The sequence below is a fragment of the Anguilla anguilla genome, chromosome 14, assembly GCF_013347855.1.
Source record: "Anguilla anguilla isolate fAngAng1 chromosome 14, fAngAng1.pri, whole genome shotgun sequence".
In the NCBI taxonomy this organism is placed as follows: domain Eukaryota; kingdom Metazoa; phylum Chordata; class Actinopteri; order Anguilliformes; family Anguillidae; genus Anguilla; species Anguilla anguilla.
The window spans coordinates 27,759,147-27,785,992 of NC_049214.1; the positions used below are offsets into that span (position 1 = coordinate 27,759,147).

At 42.5% G+C, this 26,846-nt stretch overlaps 3 protein-coding genes across 8 annotated transcripts in view; all 3 read left to right on the forward strand.

The window, feature by feature from the left end:
- LOC118212195 (zinc finger protein GLIS3-like) overlaps positions 1-10,590 on the forward strand; it is a 32,875-nt gene extending 22,285 nt beyond the window's left edge. For 3 of the 4 annotated variants that reach the window (XM_035389863.1, XM_035389865.1, XM_035389867.1), the window contains 5 exons: positions 1,041-1,182; positions 1,813-1,942; positions 5,652-5,812; positions 6,476-6,652; positions 7,177-10,590. In XM_035389863.1, the coding sequence (XP_035245754.1) occupies positions 1,041-1,182; positions 1,813-1,942; positions 5,652-5,812; positions 6,476-6,652; positions 7,177-7,313 (747 nt within the window). In that variant the 3' untranslated portion in view covers positions 7,314-10,590. Of the gene's footprint in view, positions 1-1,040; positions 1,183-1,812; positions 1,943-5,651; positions 5,813-6,172; positions 6,257-6,475; positions 6,653-7,176 lie in introns of those variants that run through there. The other variant, XM_035389864.1, reaches the window with a different exon arrangement.
- An 807-nt stretch (positions 10,591-11,397) lies between these two features.
- Positions 11,398-20,303, forward strand: tert (telomerase reverse transcriptase). 3 transcript variants are annotated; one of them, XM_035392328.1, is made up of 16 exons: positions 11,398-11,990; positions 12,282-13,482; positions 13,823-14,012; positions 14,241-14,394; positions 14,614-14,781; positions 15,063-15,257; positions 15,371-15,466; positions 15,763-15,848; positions 15,924-16,040; positions 16,746-16,817; positions 16,919-17,098; positions 17,395-17,521; positions 17,645-17,706; positions 18,253-18,377; positions 18,491-18,613; positions 19,743-20,303. In XM_035392328.1, the coding sequence occupies exons 1-16, from the start codon at positions 11,772-11,774 to the stop codon at positions 19,844-19,846; spliced, it is 3,219 nt and encodes a 1,072-aa protein (XP_035248219.1). In that variant the 5' UTR covers positions 11,398-11,771; the 3' UTR covers positions 19,847-20,303. The 3 variants fall into 3 exon arrangements, with proteins under 3 accessions (XP_035248219.1, XP_035248220.1, XP_035248221.1); XM_035392329.1 differs by having other exon boundaries at positions 15,063-15,224; XM_035392330.1 differs by having other exon boundaries at positions 15,063-15,176.
- A 113-nt stretch (positions 20,304-20,416) lies between these two features.
- Positions 20,417-26,001, forward strand: ska1 (spindle and kinetochore associated complex subunit 1). The gene is made up of 7 exons (XM_035392331.1): positions 20,417-21,483; positions 21,790-21,881; positions 22,988-23,112; positions 23,846-23,943; positions 24,066-24,194; positions 24,643-24,812; positions 25,120-26,001. Exons 2-7 carry the CDS (start codon positions 21,791-21,793, stop codon positions 25,266-25,268), a joined length of 762 nt encoding a protein of 253 aa, XP_035248222.1. The 5' UTR covers positions 20,417-21,483; position 21,790; the 3' UTR covers positions 25,269-26,001.
- The last annotated feature ends 845 nt before the right edge of the window (positions 26,002-26,846 follow it).

A 26,846-nucleotide genomic window follows, 5' to 3' on the forward strand; every position in this document is an offset into this window, starting at 1 on the left:
GCAGTGCCTGCCAATTTCAGTGTGTTTCAGCACCATTGATTTGTTGGAAGTTGCTGAATGGCTAAAGAATCTTGTCTTGCAATCACGTCTTGCAATCATGGCCTTAACTGGCCACTGAATGATATGAAAATGCAAACACCTGCAGACACTGCCACCTGAGAAGTACTGAGAATGGGCTGGCCTGTTCCTCAGCTGACCACAAACTCTGCTTCAATTGGCTGTCCAAACATTTCCTGGAGAAAACGGAGCATATATTGAATCTAAGCATCAATATCAATTTACAAAAAAAGTATTTTTGGTTATCAGGGAGACCTACTGTTTAATTTATTGTAGTTTTAACATTTTGCTAAATAAATCAGCTTGAACACCAGTACCAACATCATCAGTGAGAGTCACTAGGATAAAATCAGTCATATTTTCGTTTTACTTTTTTTTGTTGTCCCCGAATGGTCACTCATATGTGTTTGTGTATATAGTGGTCATGGTAACAAGCACCGCTGTCAAGTTGGGACAGCACAGACAGTCATGTGCCCCCATCCAAAGCAAGTGATCAGCCATTGCTTCACACCACTGTTTTTAAGTTGGCTGCTGGCCATAGTCAGCACTGGCATGATCTGGATTTGATCCCTTCACTAGAACAGCGCCTTAACAGGATAAGCCAGCAGAAGCCCAGTGAAGCCCTTTTTAATGTGAATTTGCTCAGAAGGTAGAAGCCAATATCCCGCAAAGTCAACAGCCCTTGGCTCAGGTTTAACCAGTGGTTTATGATGATTATTCTGATTGCTTATCGCTACCAGTGTTGCCCAGTCTGCGTATAAGGGACTCTGTCCTTCTGAAATGATGAAGAATACCAAATAAAGAGTGCTGTATTTCAGATGTTTTTTGGCTTGTTTTTTAAAATATGGTTCTCTGTCAGAGGCAGGAAATCTGTGGAAGATATGAAAGATCTTGAATGGAAGTGTAGATTGCACTGTTGCTTGTTTTTCCCGTCAGAGTTTATGGCATTCAGTGATTAACGTTGTTGTTGCTTTCCTTTCTAGTTGAGGTCCAGTTCAGAAATGGACCAGGATGCGCTGACAGACTGTCTCACCATCCAGCCCCTGCAACGGAGCTCCTCCCCCCTGGAGACAGGGGGCAACGTGCTGGATCACTCCCCAGGACCTGCCCATGACATATATCCAGGTAAGAAATGCATAGACATAAGAATAATAATAACATCTTTAGTAGTGCCACATACCTCTTCATGGTAGTTTGTGTACAGCACACAGAGGTGGAGAGTCCTGGGGTCAGTAAGTAAAAGTCCTGCCATGTATTTTATCCACCCTTGAACTCAGCCAGCTGATTTCACTAATTAGTTCTGCCTCCTGGCTGAAGAAATTTGCTAATTAAAATTCCAGATGAATGGAACAAAATACAGGGGTCGCTTTTATTTTCTGAAACTATTTTCCACCTCTGACATCACATTCTTCAGCTGGGGCCCAGACTCTTTTGAAAATGATTGCACATGTGCCAAGTATTTTCTACACACTATTTAGTAAACAATATATAACTAAGATGTGCTGCACATGCGTGTTGTTCCGATAACACACAACGCTATTGCTTATTATTCTGTGGGTGGTGGGTGGTACGCTGAGACTGTGCAGATGCATACCTGCAATTCTTGATGAATCTGAACAAAATCTCAGTGATCAAAGGACCAAGAGTACACTTCAGTTTGGCCCTTGGGTCATCAAAATAATAGCCTTGATGTGAGGTAATCGTGTTCTACCTGCACCTTATAATGATTAATGAATTCATATCTTGCCATCACAGGCATGTTCCCGACAAACCAGTCCGCCCACAGTCATACAGTGGCTGGACCCATACCCTCTGCTGCCCCGATGGGACACCCCACCCCAGGCAGCATAGTCCCTCTGCTGCCCCCTCTGCAAGACTCGTGCAGGTACAGCTGCAGCACTCGTTCACGTTCATACATCACTCTGTGTATATCGGATGAGAGGCTGCGTTGCGCTCCGCAATGTAGCGACCGTGCTAGGATCTTTCTTTCTTTCGACAGATATTATCCAGTAAACCATGGCATTAAAAAATAAAAATTTCTGAAGTTAATAAGTGTCAAGAATGAATGCATGAATATCACTATCACAAAATGTCAAATTTATTATTCCAAAATTACTGTTTTAAACATTTGCACATTTTAGTACAATCACTGAAAGTTCAAGTATAAAAAATTGTCATTTTGAACAGGGATGGTTGCCGCTGTTTTAGATGATGCATAGACAGCAATAAGTTCCACATTGAATGCCCTGGTCTGATACAACCATCACACACACAGTAGTCTGTGGGTCTCCTCAGTTAAGCATGGAGCAGGCTCCCCTTCTTTCCCCCTGTTTGGAGTAGTGTCTGATATTTCATTCCAGGTGCATAGCAGTAGTGTTTTACCGATATTGAGTTTACAACCTGCTTTTATTGTGTAAAGTGCATTGTATTGCAGCGCCCGTACCAGATGTGCTTTACTAACAAGTGCTTGAGCTTTAAACTTGGGTGCTGTCATTTTTTCTGTATGATATGCACAAGAGGGAATTGCAGAAGCAATATTAAAATGATATTTTGCAGCTGTCCTCATGCATGTAATTATGTTTAGAAAATACCCCACTGAATCAACCATTTTCCGGAACCTATTTGTCTCTTAACGCACTAAAGTCTTAGTAAATTTTATTAGTGATGTTTATACGTACTGCTAAATCTGAAACATTGTTTGTTGCCTCAGCATCATGTGACTGAGCAGTTAAAATAAGGCCATGCTGCTTTGTATTCTGTGTCTCTCAAAAGCGTATAATTATATTGTATGTTTTGTTGCTGCTGTTGCTATGATAGGTTGAACAATATGCGCTTAGCAACCTAAACGGGATGTGTTGGGGTTTGTTGATTCCTCATTCATGCATGAAGCTTTACTGGGGCTTCATTGATAAAAATGTTATTGGATGTAAACGTAAACATATTCTTAAGTTTCATTTCCCATGTTGCGCTTGTGCTTTAAATAACAGAAAAAAGTTGCTTGCGTCGCTTTAAAGTGGAGTACCTGTCTCTTATGCGCCTGGAATATATAAATCTCAAATGAACTTCAGTTTGAACTCACGTAAACCTATATGCCTTACAATTACCCGGTCTTGTGAATGAGAACAATAACAGAGATTTTGACATTTATCTTGACATTTAGGTCTAAATGTTTTTCTTAAAGTGCGAACACAGCCCTCTTAGAGTATTCAAGCGCATCCCCTCAAGCAGTACCTCCATATAACCAGCGGGTAATGAACTTATGTGTAGCATACAGTAAGCTTTAATTTTGTGATTTGGCAGCAATCACATATCAACACTGCTCTCCGATAGATATGTCCAGTGCTAACTAGAATTAATTTGATTGTTTTGATGAAGGGCTTAAAACCACAAGACATTTAAGTATTCTCAAGAATGGAATGGTGTCTTCAAAATGACTATTTTTTATACTTGAACTTCCAGTGATTGTATTAAAATGCATAAATGTTTAAAATAGTCATTTTGGAATAATAAATTTGACATGAAATTGAACAAGGAGAGTAGCTGGCATGTTCATATTGTCATTCCGAACTTTTCATTTTTCTTTTTGCATTCTGCTACAAGTAACAATTTCTTTAAGCTTTAGTAGTCGTCATTTTTGTATATTTGTTTATTTATTTATTTAGTTTGCTTTAAGCTCATGGAGAAAATAATCAGATTAAAATGAAGCACCATTTTTCGTTTTATGAAAAGCCAAAACAAGCCTATGGACAGCCGTTTGGTGGAGCGGTTTACAGATTTGGGAACGGGCAGTTCCCCTGCTGTCTGGTCAAACCGAATAAATGCGTTCCTTCATCACAGCACATCAAAGACGACAAAAGAGCCGTTTCTGCAGTGTTAGCGCGCCAGATGCTCGGCGCTACTCGCTGGCCGCCATTGTTCCGCCAGCAGCGGTAGCCACGCTACACTCCGCGGGATCCGGGGCAGACAATCGGGCAGCGAGAGCAGGCGGCCTGTGGTCTGTCTCATCGGCCTGGAGGGCCGCATTAGCCGATGCTATAGCCACCGGCGGGGATGGCCCAAGAATTCAATAAGTGATTCATAAAATCCCAAAACGCCGGCATAGACTGAGAGAAAAGGATTGGTGTAATTTCATTCTCGATGTTAAATGAATTGTTAAATCCTGGTGACTGCTTTCGCCCCGGTTTTGTCGACTATACACTCCTTAGTCTTTAAACTCTGCCAGCATTGCTCTCGCAATCAGCTACATCACTTTTTTTCTACTTAGTTTCGTTTGTCTGGTGAAAGAAACAGACCTGGCAGAGCTCTGCTGTTACCGTGGGTTTGTTGCTATGATTTCTGTTCTGAGGCACAGTGTGTGTGTGTGTGTATGTGTGTGTGTGTGTGTGTGTGTGTGTGATGGTCTGTGGGCTGTGTGGTGGTCTGTGGGGTCTCAGGGTTTCCCAGCTCTGCCGTATAGGATTAGGGAACCCCGTTTCGTTGCTGATAGAGTAAGGCTAGGGGGGTTGTCAGACCTGGCCCTGGGACCCCCCTCTGTGCAGACCCATCCCCAGGGCTCAGTCTTGGGGGTGGGGGGGGGGCGCACATGAACTGTTCTTGGTGGGTGCTATTAAGTTATTTGTACATTTTGGATAATCCAATATTGTAATTGTATAAGTGCCACACTGACATGGAGGTCCCATACCGACTTGGTCTTGACAATGAGTTCACCGGTATATTTGCTGGTTATCGCCCCAACCACAAATGCAGCTAAATTGTAACAAGTTCATTCTTTCTTAAGTACCCATTTAAATGTCTGTTGAGGGATAGATCCGCTTAGGCCCATCTGATCAACTAATGCCTTCATTTTTTTAAACGACCTTTATAGTAAGTTATAGTTTTTGAATAAAGTTACATTTTTAATTGTTCAAATTATTGACTGAATGGTGAAAATAGTGAGGTCCTAACCACTGAAAGTATGAGTACTTGATAGTTGAAACTAAACTGCATTTAGGAAAATGAACTGTTCGAAGAAAAACCAAATGCCAACGAGCCTAGTCTACATCATTTCAATTGCTGTAAAGAAAATATTTCAGCTACCATACCTGAGTAATATGGGCTGTAAGAAAAACCAGTGTACTGAGGGGGGTCCCCCTGGAATGAATGAATGAATGAATAAATAAAGGAGTCTGTTGCTTAATATTATTATTTTTCTTTCCATTAAAGTATACCTGTGTACTTCCTAATAACCCCTCCCCTAACATACTGTCTCTCTCCCGTGCTATAATGAGCTGCATGGTCATATTAGCATCCACGTCAAATTAGGGATCCTCGTTATCTGTCTTTTACCAGTGATATGCCCCCTGTACTCAAATATCCGAACAACACATTTCCAATGTATAAAGACATGTTACTTACACATACAAAGTGTATACCCTCCCTACATCTCCATTTAATCCTGCATTTGCAGGACATTTGTACCATGCTTGATTCAAAATGAAATTCACGAAAGGGAATAATTCTGTGTTATACAAAAATGTAAGGTACGTACCCAAGGTAAAAATGTAGTGAAGAAATACAACAATGTTGCAATTCTGGCTTGTTTTTATCGGCTACAGGTTTACATCCATGTCCCCTCACCACCTCAGCCTGGAGACACACAGAATGCCCGCTCTGCCCAACCCTCGGCCCCAGAACTCCTCGATGGCGCCCCAAAAGACCGCTGTACCCCTGGGCCATTCCAGCCACTCAGCTGCAGCCAACAAACCTCACCTGCAAGGTGGTTAAGTTTGCTGTACCATTGTGTCTGCCTGATTTATGGTCCTTATTTGCTTATTGCTGTCTCTAGCATTTGAACTCATTGCCGTTTATTTACTTATTGTGTCTGTTGTTTTGACTTACAGTCTATTAAACTAGAGCTTAAAGTTATAATATATGACACTATTTCATTAATGTAAGCAGTGATTAGTTAGTTGGGGCTGCTAGAGTACCCATGTCAAATGTTAAAATGTATTCAGCCAATCTACTACCCCTTTATGCAACATAAGTCTCTTAGTTTTGACTGTGATTCTTAACTACCCTGATTTAATTTAGGAACTGACAGAATACGCATTGTAAATGATTGTTTTCCTATTTCCAGATCACTTGACGGGTTAAGTAAAATTAGGGACCACAAACAGATGGGCTGATATAAGTTCAACAATTAAACATATAGAAACACTTATGTCTTTGTCTGTTGCCTTTGTGTGCGTGTGTGCATGCGTGTCCATGTGTGTGTGCTTGTGGGTGTGTGTGTGCTTGTGGGTGTGTGTGTGTGTGCATGTGTGTGTGTGTATGTATGTGTGTGTGTGTACATGCCTGCACGTGTGTGTGTGTGTATGTGTGTGTGTGTGTGTGCGTGTGTACATGCCTACACGTGTGTGTGTGTGCTGTTGCCTTGCAGGTTTCAGTGCTCAGGCCCAGACTGTCTGCCCGCTGCCTTACAATGCTCCGCCCATATCAGCAAAGCCAGGCCCGTCCTGTCACATGAAGTTTCCCACCATTGAGGAAGGCGTCGCTGCCTCAGTGCCCTCTCAGTATGGACTGGATGCGTTCCGCAGCGCTCTCACAGGTATCACAGGTGAGCACTCTTCACTGGCAGAGGACAAGGCTTGGCCCGATACAAGCTCATCTCGATTTCCTGTTAGAGGCTGAGAACCCCACCCCTAACAACACACCTATTTTTAATCTGCGCTAGTGCATATGCTAGTGTTGCATTACAGTGCTGGAAATTGCGTCTGGGACGGTGTCCTTACGTCACTGGCAATATGGTCAAAGTTTCCTGTGGAATGTAGGGAATTGTACTTCCATTGGCCCTACACTTATTACTCGTCAACAAAAATGGTTGATGCACGTATTTTGTGACAGTTGCACACCCAGCTCATCTATTTCCATGTAAACATAGTTGTATGTTTCGTATGATTCCTTTAATTCCATTACATTACATTCACTTAGTACTGTGTGCTGCACCCTTTCTCTAGAGTGACTACTTAAAAGGAGATTCCCTGGAATGCCGGATGGACAAAGCAGTGCACAAGACTAAAGCCTCATGCTGTCCCATCTGTACATGCCAAAACATCGTTCGTTATGTGTGTGTTTTCACAGTGTATGACCTCCAGGGGGGATACCAGGACTTTCTGGGGGATCCAATGCAAGGAATGACAGACGAAAGCCACTTCCTGCAGGTCACCGCCTTCGACCGCTGCCCCAGCCAGCTCTCCTCCATCTACACTGAGGGATGACAGCCTGGACCTGCAAACCGGAAACCATGCCCTCATCCAAACCGGGGGGGGGGGGGGGGGGTACACTGCACCCATTTAATCAAAGCTATATCGGTCTTAAGCACTGAAAATATTATGCATTGCGTCTGTTTTATAGCCAGATGACAGTCTCATTGCCTTAAGACAAACCCAGGAATATTTATCAGTGTCAGCCTCTGAACTTTGAGGGAATCTGGTTAAGCCAGTAGTTCCCAACAGGCTCACTACACTGCTGGCTATGGTTATAACAGCTTTTTAACGACCCATGGACATAAAACTGAGGACCAGATTAATGGCCACATATTAGTTGCAACAAAAAAAGGAAATGAATTTTGGTCTTCAACTGCTAAAAAATTATTCCCATTGCAGCAAACTCAAATTTACATCAAACTTACAATCAGTTAATTTAAATTATATTTAGTACAAGGTTGTGATATTTGCACCTTTTTATGAACAATTTAAATGATACTGGTAAATGGCTCTGACCTTACCACTAAATACAATTTATTGTATCAATATGTGTTAGTTCTCTCAAATATTTTTTAAGGATTAAGTTTTTGAATTTGTAAAATATTTTTTATTGTTAAATTATGTGGTATTGTAATAGATAATTACAGGTACTGAACATAAAATGAAAACATCGATTTGAAGTCACTTAATGTTGAGTTGGGCCACCATTGTTTTTAATACAACTGGCAGCTTTCACCACAGGTTGAAATGTGCAGTCAATTGAACTGCAGTTGTTTGCACATTTCCCCTTATACTGTACATAGAACTTTAACTTGACAATCTGATGCCCACTGATGGCATTTTTTTTGGTGACAATGCCACCCCCCATGAATTCAATTACATTCCATGCTAGTGCTGCAGCAACTATTTGAGCCATGCTTGCCATAATCAAGAAAACAAACATTTATATGCATGTGTATGCTGGGAAGTGATTTGCTTAATTAATGGATAACCACACCTGTGTGGTCCCCTCATTTTCGCATGTACTCATTGTCCCTCTTACATCAAGGCCTTTCCTTTCTTTTATTTTTGCACACTACACTTAGTTGAATGTGTTGATACACTAAACCCTTTACAGATGGGATTTGTGGGTGTCTCTTTATTCCCAGTTATGATTTTAATTACCATGATCTAGCGTGGATGGACCAAGAATAATTTCAAAACCAGTTATGTGATTACACGCTGGCCTCTGACTTCGATCCCAACCTTTTTTAGGAACTATAAAGTTCACATTCCTCTAATTTAAGGATGTTATATGTTGGGTTTATTTGTAGACACAAATTCCAAGAAAAATGAAGCACACAGGTACTCATATAGTTTAGTCAGAAAAATAGGCTTGAAAAACCAATGTTAGAATATGGTCTTTTTCCCTAAAAAGGAATACCACAACAGTATGCGTATGAAAGACATTTTTCCTCCAGCCTGAATGAAATTGCTGTGAGAGTGGACTAGGGCGCCCCCTTCTGTATATCTAGGGGAACAAAAATGTCATTTTTAAGTGAAGTGCCTTCATTTAATCATAATCATTTTAATAAGAAATGTGTTTACATTCAGTAGGAATATTTCATGGTGCACTATTAGTCAGCCAACGATCAATGCTGTGTCATACATTTGTAGATGCCCCTGCTATTCAGACAAATTTTCTATGTCTGAATGCTCTTCTGCAAAGATTCACTACACACCTGTATGGATGCCTGTACAACATGGAAAATATATTTTGGGTATTGGGATGTTTTTATATTGCAGCAAATTATTTTGGCATGTAAATGTGGCCCAAATATATTTTGGGCCAAAAAAAAACACAAAAAAAAGCAAAACAATTTAAGGGAGTCTTAAATTAAGTCAAATGTTTTTTTGTTTTTTTTTAGAGCTAATGCACCTGCTTGTATATATGTATATGTTTCCATGTTTCCATGTGTATTTCTCTCAGTAGCATACAGTAATGAAGTCTTTCCCCAAGTGAAAGCACTAGGGAGAAGTTGTCACTATTATTTTACACTGTTACATATTGTTCTTATGTATTTTCATGGATTGTATTGTATCTGCTGTACCATTGAATGCTGAAAGTAGTGGAGTGCTAAAAGAAGAGAGAAGGAGGCCATTTTGTCTCAGATAGATCACATCACGGCCTTATGGTTTGCCATGGAATATTGTACATGGCTGCCTCCATGCAGTTAAAGGGGAAGACGCATATCTTTCCTTTCTCATGAAGAGCCTGGTATTCCCAAAGTAAAGGCCTTCCCTGTGTATATGCCTGTATCACCCATAGAAAAATCAGGGCATATATAACAGATGGGTGGGATGGGCTGTGGGTTTTTCACATGATAAGCATTTAGCCTGCTGATCTAAAAACCAAGGTCCACAGCTGAGGGAATTGATCGTGCTCTCATTGCTTCTCAAGGGCGTGAGGTCGCAATGCTAACTGACATTTGATTTCCACTACAAATATCCAATTGATTGTTCACTGACTGCTCAACCCACCTTGACTATATGTATGTGGACAGGTATACAGAATGGACATCACACTTAGTCTCTTCGTATCACTGATAATTGTATTTGATTTTGAAATAGTGAGTTTGGTTTGTAAAATCCAAGCAGCTTAGAAAAATTGGATGCTCTAAGGGTGAGTAACAATCTATCAAATGATCATTATTCAGCTTGCGTTAGTTCTTTAGGCCCTTCCATTCAGCACATAGTGTCTTTCTACAAGAGCAGATAATGTGTAGGCCTACTGTATTATTAAAGGCTGTGATCTAACATTAAAATAAATCATAACCTTAGATAGATTTTTTTTTTTTTTAAGTCTGACTTTTTATTGATATTCAATCACCAAACGTGCACACAGTTTTGAGCACTCTTCATAATTTTCAAGTCAATGTGCAAATGTTTTTTTTGAAAAAATGTTAATTCATAAGAACACCTGTCTGGAACGTTATCAGCCCTATTTTTAAATGTTATTTGCTCTGTTTCTGTTTTGTTTGGGGCACAGCATCTTTAATGGAGAGGTAAGCAAGAAATGCCAGCTTCAGCTGATGCCTAGAGAAAAAAATATCTTTATTAAAAATGTTTATTGCTGAAATCAAAATGACACAATCAGATTTTGTTTGTATTTTTACCTATTAAATTTTCTTTGATGTTTTTGATACTCTTTAACTGTGTTAACAAAATCTTGGTCTGAACTTTGTAACTAATGGGGAATAACAAATGCATTTTGTATTCTCATAAAAACAAAAAACAGATCCAATCTGAATCGGTGTTTTGTTTGATTTGTTTGCTATAATAATTCGTTTCGAGATTAGTTATTCTTTACTATCATTCATTCAGGACCACTGTTGTCTGTTGAGTTAAAATCTTTATTATTAATCGTAAAAAGGCAGTGCAGTTTGGCGATATGGCTCTGTTCTGGAGGCTCTTGTTCTGGTCAATTTCATTGACCTTTTTGCCATGTGTCATGCCCTTTTGTAACCATAGTAATGACAACTCTGACTTAGCAACTTAGGTTATCATTAGAATGAGCTCATTTAGCTGCCAGGCAAACTGCTTTGCTAATTTCCCCAGTGTTTATATAGCCAGATAAAATACTTGTGTGTTGATGCAACTCTATTACTTTAATTTACAAGACATTAAGCAGGGAATTAACATAATCAAAAATGTAATTCTGTTGATTTTATATATGACCACCATACTAATTTTGACTGTGTATACTTCAGATTCAGACTTGCTGTCTTTTGATTAGAGCATGTGACATGGTTATTACTGTAGCTCAGATTCAATCTACTGATGTGGTTCAATCCCCAGAGCAAAAAACATCCCAGAAAAGCCTGTGTACATTGAAAAAATAATCGGCTGAATTCACATTTCAGTGCTTAAAATAAAAATAAAAAGTATACAAATGAAAACAAAAAATACAAACAGCAAATTATTGCCAAACTTAGCCAAGAATGTGTCTTGAAATATATTTATGTTTCGTAAAAAAATATCATATGGCCTCCTATATGAGAACATTTTTTTTACCACTGCCCGCCTCTAGGGGCAATACACTTCTTTACCGGACATTTGGTACAAACACGCCGAGATCTTTGCCCCAAGATGAAAGAAGAATTAACAAGCTAAACCTGTCATGGTCAATTGCTCAACGCACTGCGCAGAAGTTCTGTGGGCACACCACTGAAATACGCTGTATGGGGCACACTCGGCACAACTGACAGAAAATCTAGCGGCTTGGGTCTCTCGTGGTTCTCAGCCCCTCCTCTTTGCCGAGATCTGCGAGTTTTGAATGGACGTTTATGTAAAATCCTTTATGGTTGGAGAAGATTGCTCAAGCGCGGTAGGGAGGCGTTGCTTAGAAAAAAGCGAAATCTACTCGTGTTTTAACGAAAGTGTGTGATTGTTCGCTATTTAGGAACATCTCATTGAATTTTTTTTAGGAACATGGTAGACTGCGACCTGTCTCGCGTGCTTTGTATTCTGCGATCAGTTTATCCTGTTGTGCTGAACATCGAGGAGTTTTCGCAAAGCATAGTGTACAAAGATGGAAAGAAAGCCTCTTTAATTGAGCCATCTGACAGCAACTACATCAAAACGTTAGCCAGAAGAGTGTTTATTTGTACAGACAAATTGCTGCACCAACACGTGGCAAGCAGCCAACAGGTAAGTTTTTAACTGAACGTTGGGAACGCTGGAGAAGGGATGCATCAAAAGTAGCGTCATCAGTCATTCAAACTTTTGTCTGACTCTGGTCCTCCTACATTAGGGTATAATAATTTTACATTATTATGTTTATAAAATTCGTCAGGTTTTGGGTAATTTTATTGCCATCGGACCTGAACATGCATAATTAGTTGGGCTCTAATGTGAATTGAAAGCTGCTCTGTATCCTAATAGGTTTACATCTGAACGTCGATTGGTTTAATTTTCAGCGTTTGTGTCCTTTTCGTGTAGATTTCAACGCTGTCGGAGCTGCTGGCTTTTGTGGTGAACTGTGCTAAGAAGAAGAAGAGGAGAAATGTTCTGTGCCTGGGGTACACACTGGAGCGCAGGGGAGCTGACCAGCTGTGCCTCCAGGGTGTTATCACGCAAAACGCCAGCTTCATCATCTTCAACAAGTTATGGAAGACTGTCAATGAACGACTGGGTACCGACGTCACCAAGTACCTGCTGGAGAGCTGCGCCGTGTTTGCGACGGTGCCTCCCTCCTGCCTATTACAGTTGTGCGGGGTGCCCTTCTATAGCTGCGTCACTATGGAAACTCATTCCACATTCCAGTTTGTCAAGAGCAGATCCAGGTTGCTGCCGACACTGCACAGGTACAGAGCAGGTCACGTCGGTGGTCACACACAGAAGAAGAGCGCTGGCAGGGCCTCTGATAGGAGGAGAAAAAGGAAGAGGAAAAGAGTTCTGGGGAAACGGAATGTTATTGAACGGAAAGAGGATAGAGAGAACGAGGGGGAGGCTGCAGACATTGGGCCAGTTCCCAAACGGATGAGAAACCAGTGCGAGGTAAATGGACAGAGGGCCGAGAGCTGCTGGAAGGGGGCCGCTGACCAGCAGGAGGGGGGTCCTTACTGGAGGGTGGGAGCATTTAACCCCTGTTCCCCTTCCCGTACTTTCATTTGCACCCGTGGCCTGATGTACAGGGGGCGGGGCCTGACAGGCTTCCTGCGCGACAGGAAACAGAGGGGAGGAGCCGAGGGCGGGAAGCGCCTGCAGGGCCGAGACCTGGTGCGGCTCATCTTCTTCGACAGGGCGCCGCGCTTGGGCGGCCAAGACGGGACGACGAAAAAACTGCCCAAACGCTTCCACAACATGGTGGCCACTTTTGACCAGTTCCTCCTCCGGCACCGGAGGTTTTCTTACGTCAACCTTCTGCAAAAGACCTGCCCTGTGGCTGTCGGGCAAGCCGAGGACCTGAGCGCCCTCCTGGCTCTGCACTCTTCGCCCTTCAGCGTTTACTGCTTTGTCCGCCAGTGCCTCTGCTGGGTGGTTCCTAAGGAGCTCTGGGGCTCCGCCCACAACCGTGTTCACTTCCTGTCTCGCGTGAAGGCCTTCCTGTCCATGGGCAGGTTTGATCGCCTCTCCCTCTCTGAACTGGTGTGGAAGATGAGGGTGAAGGACTGCGACTGGCTCAAGATCAGTAAAACTGGTAAGAGCAGTGTATTCATGCTTCACATAGACAGAGAGTGTTAATGGCGACAAAACTTTTTCACAATTTCGCAAGAATGTTGTAGCGTTCACCGCTCAATCTTTGAATCAGAAGTCAAAGAGCTCATCAACTGGGAATTAAATTGTGTGTGTTTGAGGATGAGTGGACAGAGTGTGAGAGCCAGACATTGAGCAGTGTGTTCTTTAAATGAGTTTCATTAAGAGGTCCTTGAAAATGTGCACAAATTACCCTTGAAGGTCTTTGAAAACTGCACTTACTCACCTGTAATGAAAGTACCTGCTGTGCGGCTGAGTTGGCTTTGTCCCTCTGCGTGTATCAGGCCGCATTCCTGCAAGTGAGCACCGATACAGGGAGAGGCTGCTGGGTCGCTTTCTGGAATGGCTGCTGGAGGGGTACGTCGTGGGCCTGGTCCGGGCCGTGTTCTACGTCACGGAGAGCGGCAGCCAGAAGAACATCTTGCGCTTTTACAGGGCCAAGGTTTGGGACAGGCTCCAGCAGCTGGGCTTCAGGTAGCAAACGCTTCACCCCATTTCTCACCAGAGATAGACTAGTGAAGGGCCAAGATGTTTCACTCCAGACTCGATTAATTTCAGTCTGAAACGTTCTGTGCCGTCGCACCATTTTGAAGCACGCTGGCCTCCCTTATGTGCGTCTCATCCGCTGAAATATTTTCTGAGGTGGACCATGGGAGGACGTTGTTATTATAACTTTAACAGAAATATGAATTTTGGTTACAGCAAGCTGCTTTCAAAAGGGCAGTGGGAACCCCTGACTGCCAAGCAGGGGACGGCACTCCAAAAATCCACGGTCGTGTCCCATCTACGCTGCATTCCCAAGCAGGACGGCCTGAGGCCTATCGTCAGGGTCATGAGGAAGGATGCGCAGGCACGGGTAGGAGCTCAGCTTCTTTTGAAACCTTTATGTCACTCTTACCATCCGAGAGGCCCAGAGTGTTTTACCTGCTGTGTGATACGTGTGCATGCGTGTGCGCATGCGTGTGCGCATGTGTGTGTACATGTGTGCGTGCGTGTGGGTTCACGTGTGTGTGTACACGTGCGTGTGTGTGTGTGTGTGTGCATGTGTGTGTGTGTGTCTCCTGCCCCCCTGCAGAAGTTCCAGGCCAGTGTTAAGGACCTGCATGATGTTCTGCGGGTGTGCGTTGAGGAGAGACCCTCCCTGCTGGGCGCCACGGTGTTTGGGGTTCAGGATATACACAGGGTCCTGGGTCAGTTTGCAGCTGCTCAGAAGGACAACCCCTGCCCCCTGTATTTCGTGAAGGTGAGATTCTGATGTTGAGTGATGGAAAAAAGTGGTTTAAGACTGATGACAGAGCTGATGCAGTATGTTGTTATGTTGTAGCCCTTCTGTTGGTGCAGTGTGACTGGTTGCTTCTTTCTTAAATGGATGTGATTGGCTGGTTCTCTCTCAGTTGGATGAGAGTGATTTGTTGGTTCTCTCTCAGATGGATGTGAGTGATTGGTAGGTTCTCTCTCAAATGGATGTGAGTGATTGTCTGGTTCTCTCAGATGGATGTGAGTGATTGGTTGGTTCTCTCTTAGATGGATGTGAGTGGGGCCTATGACAGCCTGCCCCATGACAAGCTGCTGGAGGTGGTGAGTGAGGTCCTGTCTCCGGTCCTGGATGAGGTGTTCTCAATCCGCTGCTACGCCCAGGTGTGGGCAAATTCCAGCCAGACTTTGAGGAAGGTCTTCCGCCGACAGGTGCAGCGGACCTCTGGAGCAACTACTGTTGTAGTAAACATCAGAAAAGTCCAAATATATTCCAACAACCTTTTTCTGTGTTGGTGTGCTTGTACGATTCCATGTAACTGCGGGTGTCATTGCATGCTTATGTGTGTTCACGTTAGGCAAGAAAGCTGGACAACACAGAGCTGTCCATGAAGGACTTTGTGATGGACCTTCAGAGGGAGCGAAAGGTTCACGATGCCATATTGGTGGAACAGGTGTGAGGGAGGGCCCACTAATTCTGTCAAGTAAAATCCCTGTTCAGCGCCCTTGTCTACGTTCTGTTTAAAACCAGGTGCCTGGTTTTCACCAGTGGCTGGTCTTTCGTCAGGTGACTGATCGTTAATTGGTGAAAGCAACAGCTCACCTGAATATGAAGCTTTCTCAATAACGATGCCACATAACGAAGCTTTCACTTTAATGATGCCACATCTCAGGACATGTGATTTTTTGGAAGTTTTGAAAAAGCAGACGTTCAGTGATGGACATAAACGTGAATTTGATGCTCTTTCAGTACTTATCATCGGATATTCATGGCAGTGACGTCCTGAAATTCTTCAAACAGATGCTCTCAAACTACATCATTCAGTTCGGAAAGAAGTGAGTGCCTGCTCGGAACACAGTGCGTTTTACGACGCGTGATTTGGTGGGTGCTGATGGATATGCTTGTTGCAGAATGTTCCGGCAGTGCCGTGGGATCCCGCAGGGGTCGGTGGTGTCCACACTGCTGTGCTGCCTGTGCTACGGACACATGGAGAATGCTCTACTGAGACCCCTGCTGGACGGAGGAGGGTATGGTTCTCGCATTCCCAGGCTTCCTGTGGGAATTTTCCTACTTTGGACTGCCATGAATTTCTATAAGTGATCTAAAATACGGATGTGTTCATATTTTATTTTAAGATGGAATTCTAGAGCTTTGATTAAAAAATAATCATTTATGTTGATATGCCAGTGATGAAGTGGCATGTAATTTTGACACAAAAACCAGAAATGTTTATCCTTGTTCATCAGGTTATGTCTAACCAGCACGTGGCATGGTGGTGCTCTTTGGAAGTAAAAATTCACTCCCTCATTGAACTTTTTAATGTATGAGATATTTTTACCCCTTCAACAACACAATAAAATCTAGTCTGTTTTTGTATTGAATATTTTTTAATGAAAGACTTGCTTTTCTCATTTGTAGATAGGCAATTACAGCTCTGAGTCTTCTTGGCTGTGTCTGTATGAGCTTTGCACATTTATATTTTGGAATTTTTGCCCATTCCTCTGTGCAAATTTTCTCCAATGTCCAGTTAGATAGCAAGTGTTGGTGAAATTTTTTGTCATTATAGAGCTACATTTATTGGGGTAGGAAAAGTACCCATTTTAATGGTGTTAATATTATGACAGAAAAGAAATCTGGCTTGTTTTATGTTTAAGATGTCTGAGGTGTATTGTGTGTGTGGATCTCTCTCTCTCTGTCTCCCTCTCTCTCTCTTGCTCTGTCTCATATATCAGGTGCTTAATGAGGTTGGTTGACGATTTCCTGCTCATCACTCCTGATCTCGGCAAAGCGCAGACCTTCCTCAGGTGAGATTCTTTTTGCCTTCAATTTCTTGTCGCTTTTGCTTTGATCTCTTACCGTCTCTTACCTGCTTTGGTTGATGAACCATTTCTCTTTGCATTAACAGGACTCTGCAGGGGGGTGTGGCCGAATACGGCTGTTTTATTAACCCTCAGAAGGTGGCGGTGAATTTCCCCCTGGCTGACGGCTGCTCGGATGTCCAGGTGCTTCCCTCCAGATCCTTGTTTCCGTGGTGTGGTCTTTTGGTGGACACCTCCACGCTGGACGTCTACAATGATTACTCCTGGTGAGTCTGTCCACTCTGGACATCTACACTGACTACTCCTGGTGAGTCTGTCCACTCTGGACATCTACACTGACTACTCCTGGTGAGTCTGTCCACTCCATTTATACAGCTGGACATATACTGAAGCAATGCAGGTTAGGTGCCTTGCTCAATGGTACAACGGCAGTATCCGGCCCGGAAGTCGAACCTGCGACCTTGAAGTTACAAGCACAGCTCCTTACCCATTGTACTACTCTGCCGCCCGCTCACTTCTCCTTTGTGATGCTGGGCTGCTCCGGCCCTGTCCTCCTCCACAGTTATGCTGGCCGATCGCTGCGCAGTACCTTGACACGTGGCTGTATCCCACATGCCGGGCAGCAGATGAAGAGGAAGCTCTTGTCGATCCTCAGACTGAAGTGCCACGCCCTTTTCCTTGACTTGAAGGTGAGAGGACTTTTCTCACTTGCCCAGATTGCTTGGTGTCTCTACTGCTGTGGCAGCTGGCCCTAGTTTTCATGCCCTTTGGTGATGTCATCCAGTAATGAGCATGCATCTCTGTTTTTACAGATGAACTCCCAGAAGGCCGTGTGTCAAAATGTTTACAAGTTTGTACTACTCCAGGCCTACAGGTACAGAACACCATAACATGATCTGATACTATCCTACAGGTAAAAAATAAATAAATTTCCACATGGCCAGACTGTAGTCTTCAGATATGTATGGACATAGTTGGACATTCTCCCTGGGTTTGTTGCAATGCATGGTACATAACAGGACTTCTTTGGTCGTCATATGGTTCACAATGATAGCAACAGCAGACACATCAGTAATAGCACCGTAATGTAGCACAAACTTCATATTTCCTGTCACATCATCACTTTTAGTGCTCTTGTCTTTCAGCCAGGTCATTGTCAAAGTCGTATCAGTAAGTTACCTGGTTATATAAAGGTAAAATAAACATACTGTGGAAATTCTTGAGATGCTACATGTCATTAGCTTGTATTGCCTCTGCTCAGCTCTATCCTCTGGTTACTTCACCCTGTTCACCTCTGGTTCCTCTGTTCATTGTTCTCCGCTTGCCTCATTCAACTTAATTTCACTCCTGTCCCGTGTTCACCTCAGATATCCATCAGATGAAACATGACTGGTCTGGTGAATGTATGTGTTTACTGCAGATTTCACGCATGCGTCCAGAATCTGCCCTTTGGTCAGAAGGTGAACAGGAACCCTCCCTTCTTTCTGCTTGTGATATGGGAGATGGCCAAGTGCACCAGCCTGCTTGTCAGGCAGAACAACCGCGGTGAGTGTCCTGCTTCAGTACCTTCAGCACAGGTTTTCCACACACATCGATAGGTTCATTTCAGTCTGTGTCCTGTTAATGTGAAGGTGTGATTCTCTCTGTTTCACCCACAGGAGTACCCCTACCCGTGGACCTCCGCTATGAAGCAGTGCAGCTGATGTACTGTGTTTCCTTCCTCTATGTTATGTCCCAGCATAAGGGCCTCTACAAGTGCCTGCTCTCACGCCTTCGCAAGTGTATGTACTGTATTACTTCCTCAAACACCCCGTAGATAACAGGAATTAAATGGCCTTGAATGTCACCTTATTTTTTGGAAGAAAAAAAAAACAGGAGCTTCACCAGTCACAGAGTATGATGCTAACAACCAAAAGAGCATGGGCTCATTCCAATCCCTTATTTTGTCCGTCCTTGCTTCCTTTCCTTGCCTCCTTTCTTAGTATGGAAGGTCAGAAGGTATGGCTTTTAGGAATATGCATTTGAGGATAAACATTTTGCCAAAATTATCTAACCATGAACAGTAATTCTCTGTCTAAGGAGGTAAAAATAAGCGATTGGAATGCACTTGTTGACAGCACATTGAAAACACGATTCCAGATACCAATTTTACGTATATTGGACCTGTTTGGCCTTCCATACTAGGGCAGGATGCAAGAAAAAGAAGCAAAGGTGGATAAAATAAGTGATTGGAATGAGCCCCAAGACTGATGATTGGTAGATACTCTCTGACTATACTGCTGAGATTGCTGTGAGAATTACCAGGAAGTAGGAAGACTTTTATGCACGTTTGGCAGCTTGGCGAGTCTTTAGTTCAACCCATGGTGCCTTTCTGAAGTTTAGTGAGAATTGGAGAGCGGCAGCATATCAAAATATGCATGCAGTGTTGCCATATTGGGCGGGTTTCCGCCCAATTTGGCTCCTTTTGATTACGTTGGGCAGGGAAAAATAGCGTTGGGCTGGTAGATGAAATTTGGGCTACTTTTTTAAAAATTAGGCGGGTTTTAGAAAATATTGTGAAAACAGTATTGCCAAACAATTAGCACAGAAAATACCAGTACCGTTTCTCTCATGCAGTTTACTGCTGGTTGATTTAATTAGCGGAATGCATAACAGGCAATTCCTCGTGCCCACACCCCCCCCCCCCCCCCCACACCCCGTCGACAGCATCCAGCAGCGCAACCCCCTCCCCCCACCCCATCAACAGCATCCAACAACCCCCCCTAAAACCAGCCCTGTTATGATTTGGGCTGGTTTTTATTGAACTGGGCGGGATTTACGTTGTGATTGGGCTGGAAACTGTCAATCTTTTTCAAACACTTAGTGAAGATATGGCTTCGACAATGTGAATCATTCTGCTGTCATCTGTAGGCAAGGTCCGCTTGGAGAGGAAGCTGAGAGGCCTGAAACTGGCCCTTGTCCAACGTGCATTCACGCCTGTGATCCCCGAAGACTTCAAACTTATTAAGGTGTAGAGGAGCTGCCTTTTCTACAGTGAATCTGAAGACTACCTCTCCGAGAATCTTTTCTTGTTTGGACGGATATCCAGCAGTCATCTGCAATCTTTTTTTTTAAAATCCTACCTCATGCAAGAAGTGGTCTGGATGTACTGTGCATAAGGATATGTTTACATATATTTTTTTATTTAACCTTTATTTAACTAGGGGAAAAAAACCCCACTGAGATGGAAATCTCTTTTGTGAGGGGGACCATGCACATTAAGCGCGGTTCAACAGCACTTGGTATCTGCATTCTGCATCCCACATTATCTCTTTGTCACACTATGTATAGTCTGCTGTTGCAGAGTGGATTTTTTTTTTTGTTGTTTTTTGTCAGATTCAGTTTTGTGTGTGGCCAAATGTGCATGGATTTTGTTGAACTTTGGTTAATAGAAGTTGCCCAAACCATTTTGATAAAATTTCTTTCTGATGTGCAGTCCATGGGTCCTGTAGTGCACACTTACAAGTAGCTATTAGTTACCTGTGTTATAAGAAATTCATTATATTTCCTTTTTCTGAAAAGAAATATCACTGCATAAGCACGTTGGTTTGTATCTGCTTTTATAGTGAACAGAATTACACATGGATATTATTCAAAATAAATGTCATTCCAACTACGTTATTGGGGGGTTTCCCTCTCCATCAATGCGGGTTGTGTTTACATTTTTAAAAACCCATTCAGAACCATGGACAAGCAGTCTTAGCACAGCAATGGACATTACTGCAGCAAGTCCTCAATGCCTGGCAGTGTTTGTAATTATGTGCTGTCATAATAATGCGACACTGATTGCGAATTTAATTATGACAGTGTCATAATTAAGCGAATCATTCTCACAGTTGAGACGGCCTACATTAAATCAGCTTTTTTTCAACATCAATTTACACGAGTAAATACAAGCGTTATCCTTGGCGGGTTCGTTTGGCGATTGCTGAATTAGCTAAAATGAGTTTGTGAAGGAAAAAACTTATGTGTAGCCAAGCTGACTCTTACAGTTGACTCGCCAGTGAGACTCATCGCCTACGCCTCCGCGTAGATCCCGCCCACGCGATTTGTTCACCGTGCACCAGAAATTATTTTTGATTGCAATGTCAAAGCTAAAAGTTGTGATCGCATGGTAAAAACAAATGTAACTCCACAGTAGGCGACAGCTAGGCGTTCTCCTCTGGCAAGTGCCTATTGGCTATTTTTGGTAGCATTGCGAAGGATTTTGCCTCGGATTGGAGCAGTAAGTGTCAATCAAATCAAACAACGCTGATTGGGAGACGTTTCACACTGCGGGAAGTTTCAAATGTGACTCCCTCCTTGTGAAACACGTCAACTGTCTCGAACACTTGGATTTAAGCGAAACATCTGCATTTCGAATGTAAAGGCGTGTTTAGGAGTAAGTAATTGATAAACTAGTGGCCATCTAGCAAGACGGACTTTGAAGCCAGCCAGCTACCTAGCAGTAATCCGCTACAATAACATTAGCTTTTCACCTAGCTAAATAATGTCAAGCATGTGCAAGTTATGAGCGGTATGCTAAACTGCCGAACAAAGCTAGCAACGCTGTAGTTTGTTCATAGCTACGTACCTATTCAAGATTTCTGGCTTATTTCTTCGAGTCCATTTGGTGAGTATTTTTTTCCACTCGAACTAATATAGTTAGCTAATGTAGCAAGTATAGCCAGCCCATTTGCATTTGCAAGTTTAGTTTTACTTTAGCCTTGTTTGCTATAAAATCCAAAGTTCTACTGTGAAAGAGACTGAAAGATGAAATAAGTTTGTCATTTTGTTTACAAAGAGCCAGTAACAGTTTACCAGTATATGTATCTGGAAAACACAATGGTTTTATCAGTTAAATCAACAAGTTTAGGCATGAAAAATGGTAATGGATAAACTGAGTGTTAAAAAAAACCACGCTGATTGTCTTTTTTAGAATGATGAACTCCTCTGATGTTGTGGAACTTACCCAGCAGATAAATGACAAAATATCTGCTCTCAGAACAATCTTGGAGCTACGCACAATTGGTACGGGAACAGTCGCTGTCCTACGTCTATGATTGCTGTTTATAATAAAAAGCTAAGTACTGCTGAATTGCATCTAGATTCCCGAATCATGTACAGGTAAATCGGGAGCTGGTTTCTGAAGATGCTACAGTACCTCTAGGTCCAGAGAGAAAAGAACTGTGCCGATGCTGGCCTCCAGCAGTGTTTTGCATTTTAAAAGAGTGAATGTATGCACCTAATTAAACAATTCCCCTTCCAGCGTATCATTGTTATTTTATATCGAATTTCCACTCAAACGCGATTTTACATTTTCTGTTCCATCCCTGCAATGTTCTTGCAAGAGCTTTGCGCAGTTGATCTAAATAGTCTTAATTGTCGGATCCTGGCATTCTTGTACTACATTGCAACAGCACATTCATGCGTATTGCAGTTAAAAAATTGATTGTATGCACTGTTACAAGCTCACAGTGTGGGAGAAGATAATTACTTATTGAATCATAATTTTACAATTAAAAAGTGTATTGTAACTTTTGCATCTTCAGTTATTGTTGCAGTTTTGAAAAACTTAAGGAGAGGGTCTGTATATATTGCATTCTGTCTTCCAGTCACTATCATCCAGTCATTAGGGATCATATCAAAATTAAGTATAAACTGCTTTTATAAGGTACCTGTTGTCTTGTGAGGCCAAACAAGTGTTGTAACATCTTGGCTTTGTAGCGGCTTACTAAATTAGTTAACATACGTTAGGAGACACGTTTAAGATGTATGTACTGCAATGGGGGTAATGTTTAACAAGAGGCTTATGACACTATGCTGACCTGCTAGGTAAGGGAAGAAGTACTGGTTACTTGTGTACGGATCCTATATCTAATACATCCTGTTTTATTATGAATAATCATGTCCTGTTATTGATTATTTCTGAGATTTATTTATCTTGAAAAGATGTGGGGACTTTTCCATTTAAACATTGGCCTTCCCTACTGCACCCAAATAGAGAACATTGTGATTCCTGCATCACTGTAAAGGCATACGTGCAGAATTTGAGCTGACACGGATGACTCTGCTTTTGAATATAATGTTACTGTAAAGGAACTGGCCTCACTCCTTCATCTGTGTTCTCCTTTCAGCCAAAGAAAAGGACAAGCTTAATATTTTGGTGAAGATAGGAAAGGATATCATCGCCATAAACGGACTCCTTGATACGCTCGAAAAGCATGTTTTTAAACAACGAGACGTGCTGAACGGCTTGAAGGTAAAGCATACAAAGTATTTGGTTCTTACACCACATAATCCAGATTTATTAAATATTGTAGAATATCATGTACACTATTTGAAAATATATTTTACATAAGCTTCTGAATTTTAACACATTTCATTGATTCATTGTTTATATATGTAGCACAATATGTTGTGTAAGTGTACATTGCATTAATTGCCAGATATCCAAAGTGACATACAGAAGTGGTGTAACTCAGGAATTTTAGAGATGCATTTTCACCTAGAAGGCGCAATGGACCATGAATAATCAATAATTGTAATGGTAATCTAACAAGCAATAATTTGAGTTGTAACTAAAGTACCGCTAGACAAACCGTTTGTACACACCTATGGCTATAACATTATGCGAAGGGAAATCCCAAGAAAGAAAGAGGAAAAACAAAGGTTATCTAAAAGGGGTTATAGGGGAGCAGTCTGTGTTGGAATATGGGCTGGATATCTGCAGTTATGTCTGCATTGGAAAGTTTATTCAACCCCCTGGGGGCCAGAACAGGCAGGAGACTATCATTCCTGCTGTTACAGGGTATTTCTCTCAGCTGGACCTGAACCAAACTGTCTGGAGGATGGTGCTCAGTCGGTCTTTGGGACCTTTTTAGATATGTTGGAGGTCCAAGCGAATGCCTTTATGACATTCAGCTTTTTCATTGGTCTAGCACAGCTTCAGGAGGGTGAAAGGCAGTGATTGATATGTGGCGGTGCTCTTTCAGGAGCTTGAGGAGTTCTTCCAGGAAGACTTGCGTGATGGACATCATCTCCGTGACAACATGCCCCTGCACATGCCAAGGAAGGGCCTTCAAACTGCCAAGTAAGCAGATTTAGTTTTCACAGGTTTACGCTACTGAAGAACTGGAAAAGGCACATCATATCACAATGTTAATATTTCGCTTTAATTTTGCTTTCCTCCTGCTCTCACCCTTGTCTTCACAGACCTTCAACCCAGAGTCAGCAAGATGTGGCCCAGCAAGGCCGGGAGCAGAACCCGCAGAAGAAACCCTCTCGCACCCAGATCCGTGAAATGGTGTACATCACCACTGAGGAGTTCGAAAGCATTCCACAGTGAGTCCTGCCAGTGCACAGTCAACTGGATTTCAAAATAAAACTGCTTTTGAAGTTTTTTGAACGGACATTCCACTCATGACTCCTGGGCTGTCTTGGGCCGGTTCTCACAATTGGGAACACCCAGTGGCACTGATAGGTCTGTCAAATGGTCGCTGCATCCTTTTTCTCCTCCAGAGTCAATGCTCATAATGCTGCCAACCGCCACTCGGAGGTCTACCGGCACACAGTCATTAAAGTCAGATACGCTGACAAACTACAGGTGTCCGATCGACCAAAGGTGATGCCAATACATCATTTGAGGATAGTCCCACGAACTGAAACCCTCCCTAACAGGGTGCGCTACTGTTTGGGCCACCAACATTGAGCTTTTTTCCAGCCCACATTTTGTATGGCTCCTTCATCAATGATTCTATGGGTATTTAGCATCCCCCTTTTTTTGTTGCAGGTACATGAAGGGTCGTGTGACGTACACCCAACTCAACGTAGCGGTACAGAGCATCAACGCGGCCGTGACGGGGAAATACAGCATCTTGCAGCAGCCACTTAAGAGCCTGACTAACGCGACTCGCAAGCTTCACCAGCGCTTTAAAGACGAGGAGACCAAGGACACCAAGGGTGCCTCTTTCATTCTGCCCTCATTGGTCATCAGTGCATCACAGCTTGTGCAAGGCTGCTTCTTAAAGGGAGCAGCATGGAGACATAAATATATGCCCTCTTGTTGTTACAGACCTTGCTTTTTGCTGTGTTTCATACAGACTCAAAGTGTTTATTTAAATATAAACTGTAAATCTATGTAAAATCTATGTTTGCAGGCCATTTATTAAGGGTCTGTGCAAAAAGTGCTTGTTTGGTGTATCTGCAGACTGTTTGGTGTATTTGCTGGCAATTTCTTTGGGACTTACATAGTTTTGTGTACTTGCAGGTCATTTCTTTGTGGTGGAGGAAGACATTCGGGAGTTCACACAGTTGAAAGTGGACAAGCGCTTCCAGGGCATGCTGAGTATGCTGCGGCACTGTCAGCGTCTGCGTGAGCTGCGTGGAGCTGGCCACATCCGCTACGTCCTGCTGTGAGACAGCATCTGCCACCCCAAACACCCGCTACGTCCTGCTGTGAGCCAGCACCTCCCACCCCAAACACCTGCTACGTCCTGCTGTGAGCCAGCACCTCCCACCCCAAACACCTGCTACGTCCTGCTGTGAGCCAGCACCACCCACCCCAAACACCCGCTACGTCCTGCTGTGAGCCAGCACCACACCAGCCCACACGACCACAAGTCTTGTTATGCTTCTGCTCAGATACAATTTTCTTGAATTTCTAACAAATAGCCTGGCTGGCTAACTGGCTTTCACGCTTGCTGTCAAGGTTTTTTCTTGTTTTTTCTGAACATCTCAATGCTGCTTGGATATTTTTGTAAATATAAATATTATGATTGTTTGGTCTCAACACATGTACAGTAAACTACAAAAACTCCAAATTGGGGTCACTGTTCTCCGTTGACTTGCATGCTAATGTTTTTAGCTTCTCATGTGCCCCTCATCTTTGGCAAAGCTCAAACTTGCACTTTCAGGACCTTCTCTAGGCCGGACACTGCAAGTTTGCCTTTGGCATTTCTCCACTGCCCTTTGTATAGCCTTTCACTGACTCTAAAGAAATACAGCATTGTACTCTGGTACTTTCTGTTAAACAAAGCTTGTTTACTGGAGGGCTAACCTTGGAAGATTTAAACTATAACTATACTGAAACTATAAATCTACTGCGAAGGTTAGACTGCAACGCATAATTAAACAAATGTAAAACTGAAAACAATGTGTCATTTTCTCTGTCTGAAGATGTAATTTATTTGTGGTAAAAGAAAATCAGAAGTTGTGATGATTTCCACCTTGAGGATACAGCAATACTATACCACCACGTGCTCAAACTTAAATCCAGGATCACCCTGATTTTAAAGGAAGTACGGAATGTGACATTTTGGATCATTAGGAGAAAGCATCTCAAAATATACCATTACACGGCAAGATAGCGGTAACTATGAGCAGTCCACTTCCGAAGCCATTTTTAAATACAAAAATGAATGATACCAGCCAACAATTAATAAAAATAAAAATATACAACTTCATTAAGCATTCATGTATTGTCATAATTGTCAATACAGGTCGTATGCAATGTTGTGAATAATTACAAATTGGCATGTCGTGCACCAACATAAACGGACTATAAACCTTCCATGTCCGTTTTATTCGTGTACAGTAGAAGGATTTGTAATCGGTCACGTTATATAGTCTATACATTGTTCTGACAATGAGGTTTACTAATAATTGGTTATTCACTCAAGCGAGCTTTCATGCGTAATACATATATTTCAGGTTTCAGAGCTTCAAGACACCCTCAATTTCCGTTAAATTTCGAATACTTTATCAGACATTTGAACGTATTGATAAAGTTTAAGCACGGCTTATTTAGACTCATTAATCAACAACTATATAACACTGCAAATTACAGTTGCCTTCTGCAGTTGGGTAGGCACAGTTACGCATAATAGAAACGTAAATGTGCAGGGAAATGTTGCCAAATTATGCAACTGGTCACTTTATAACTGCTCACCACAGTTTCAATCGATTATTTGAATTCATTTTCATGTTTTCTCAATT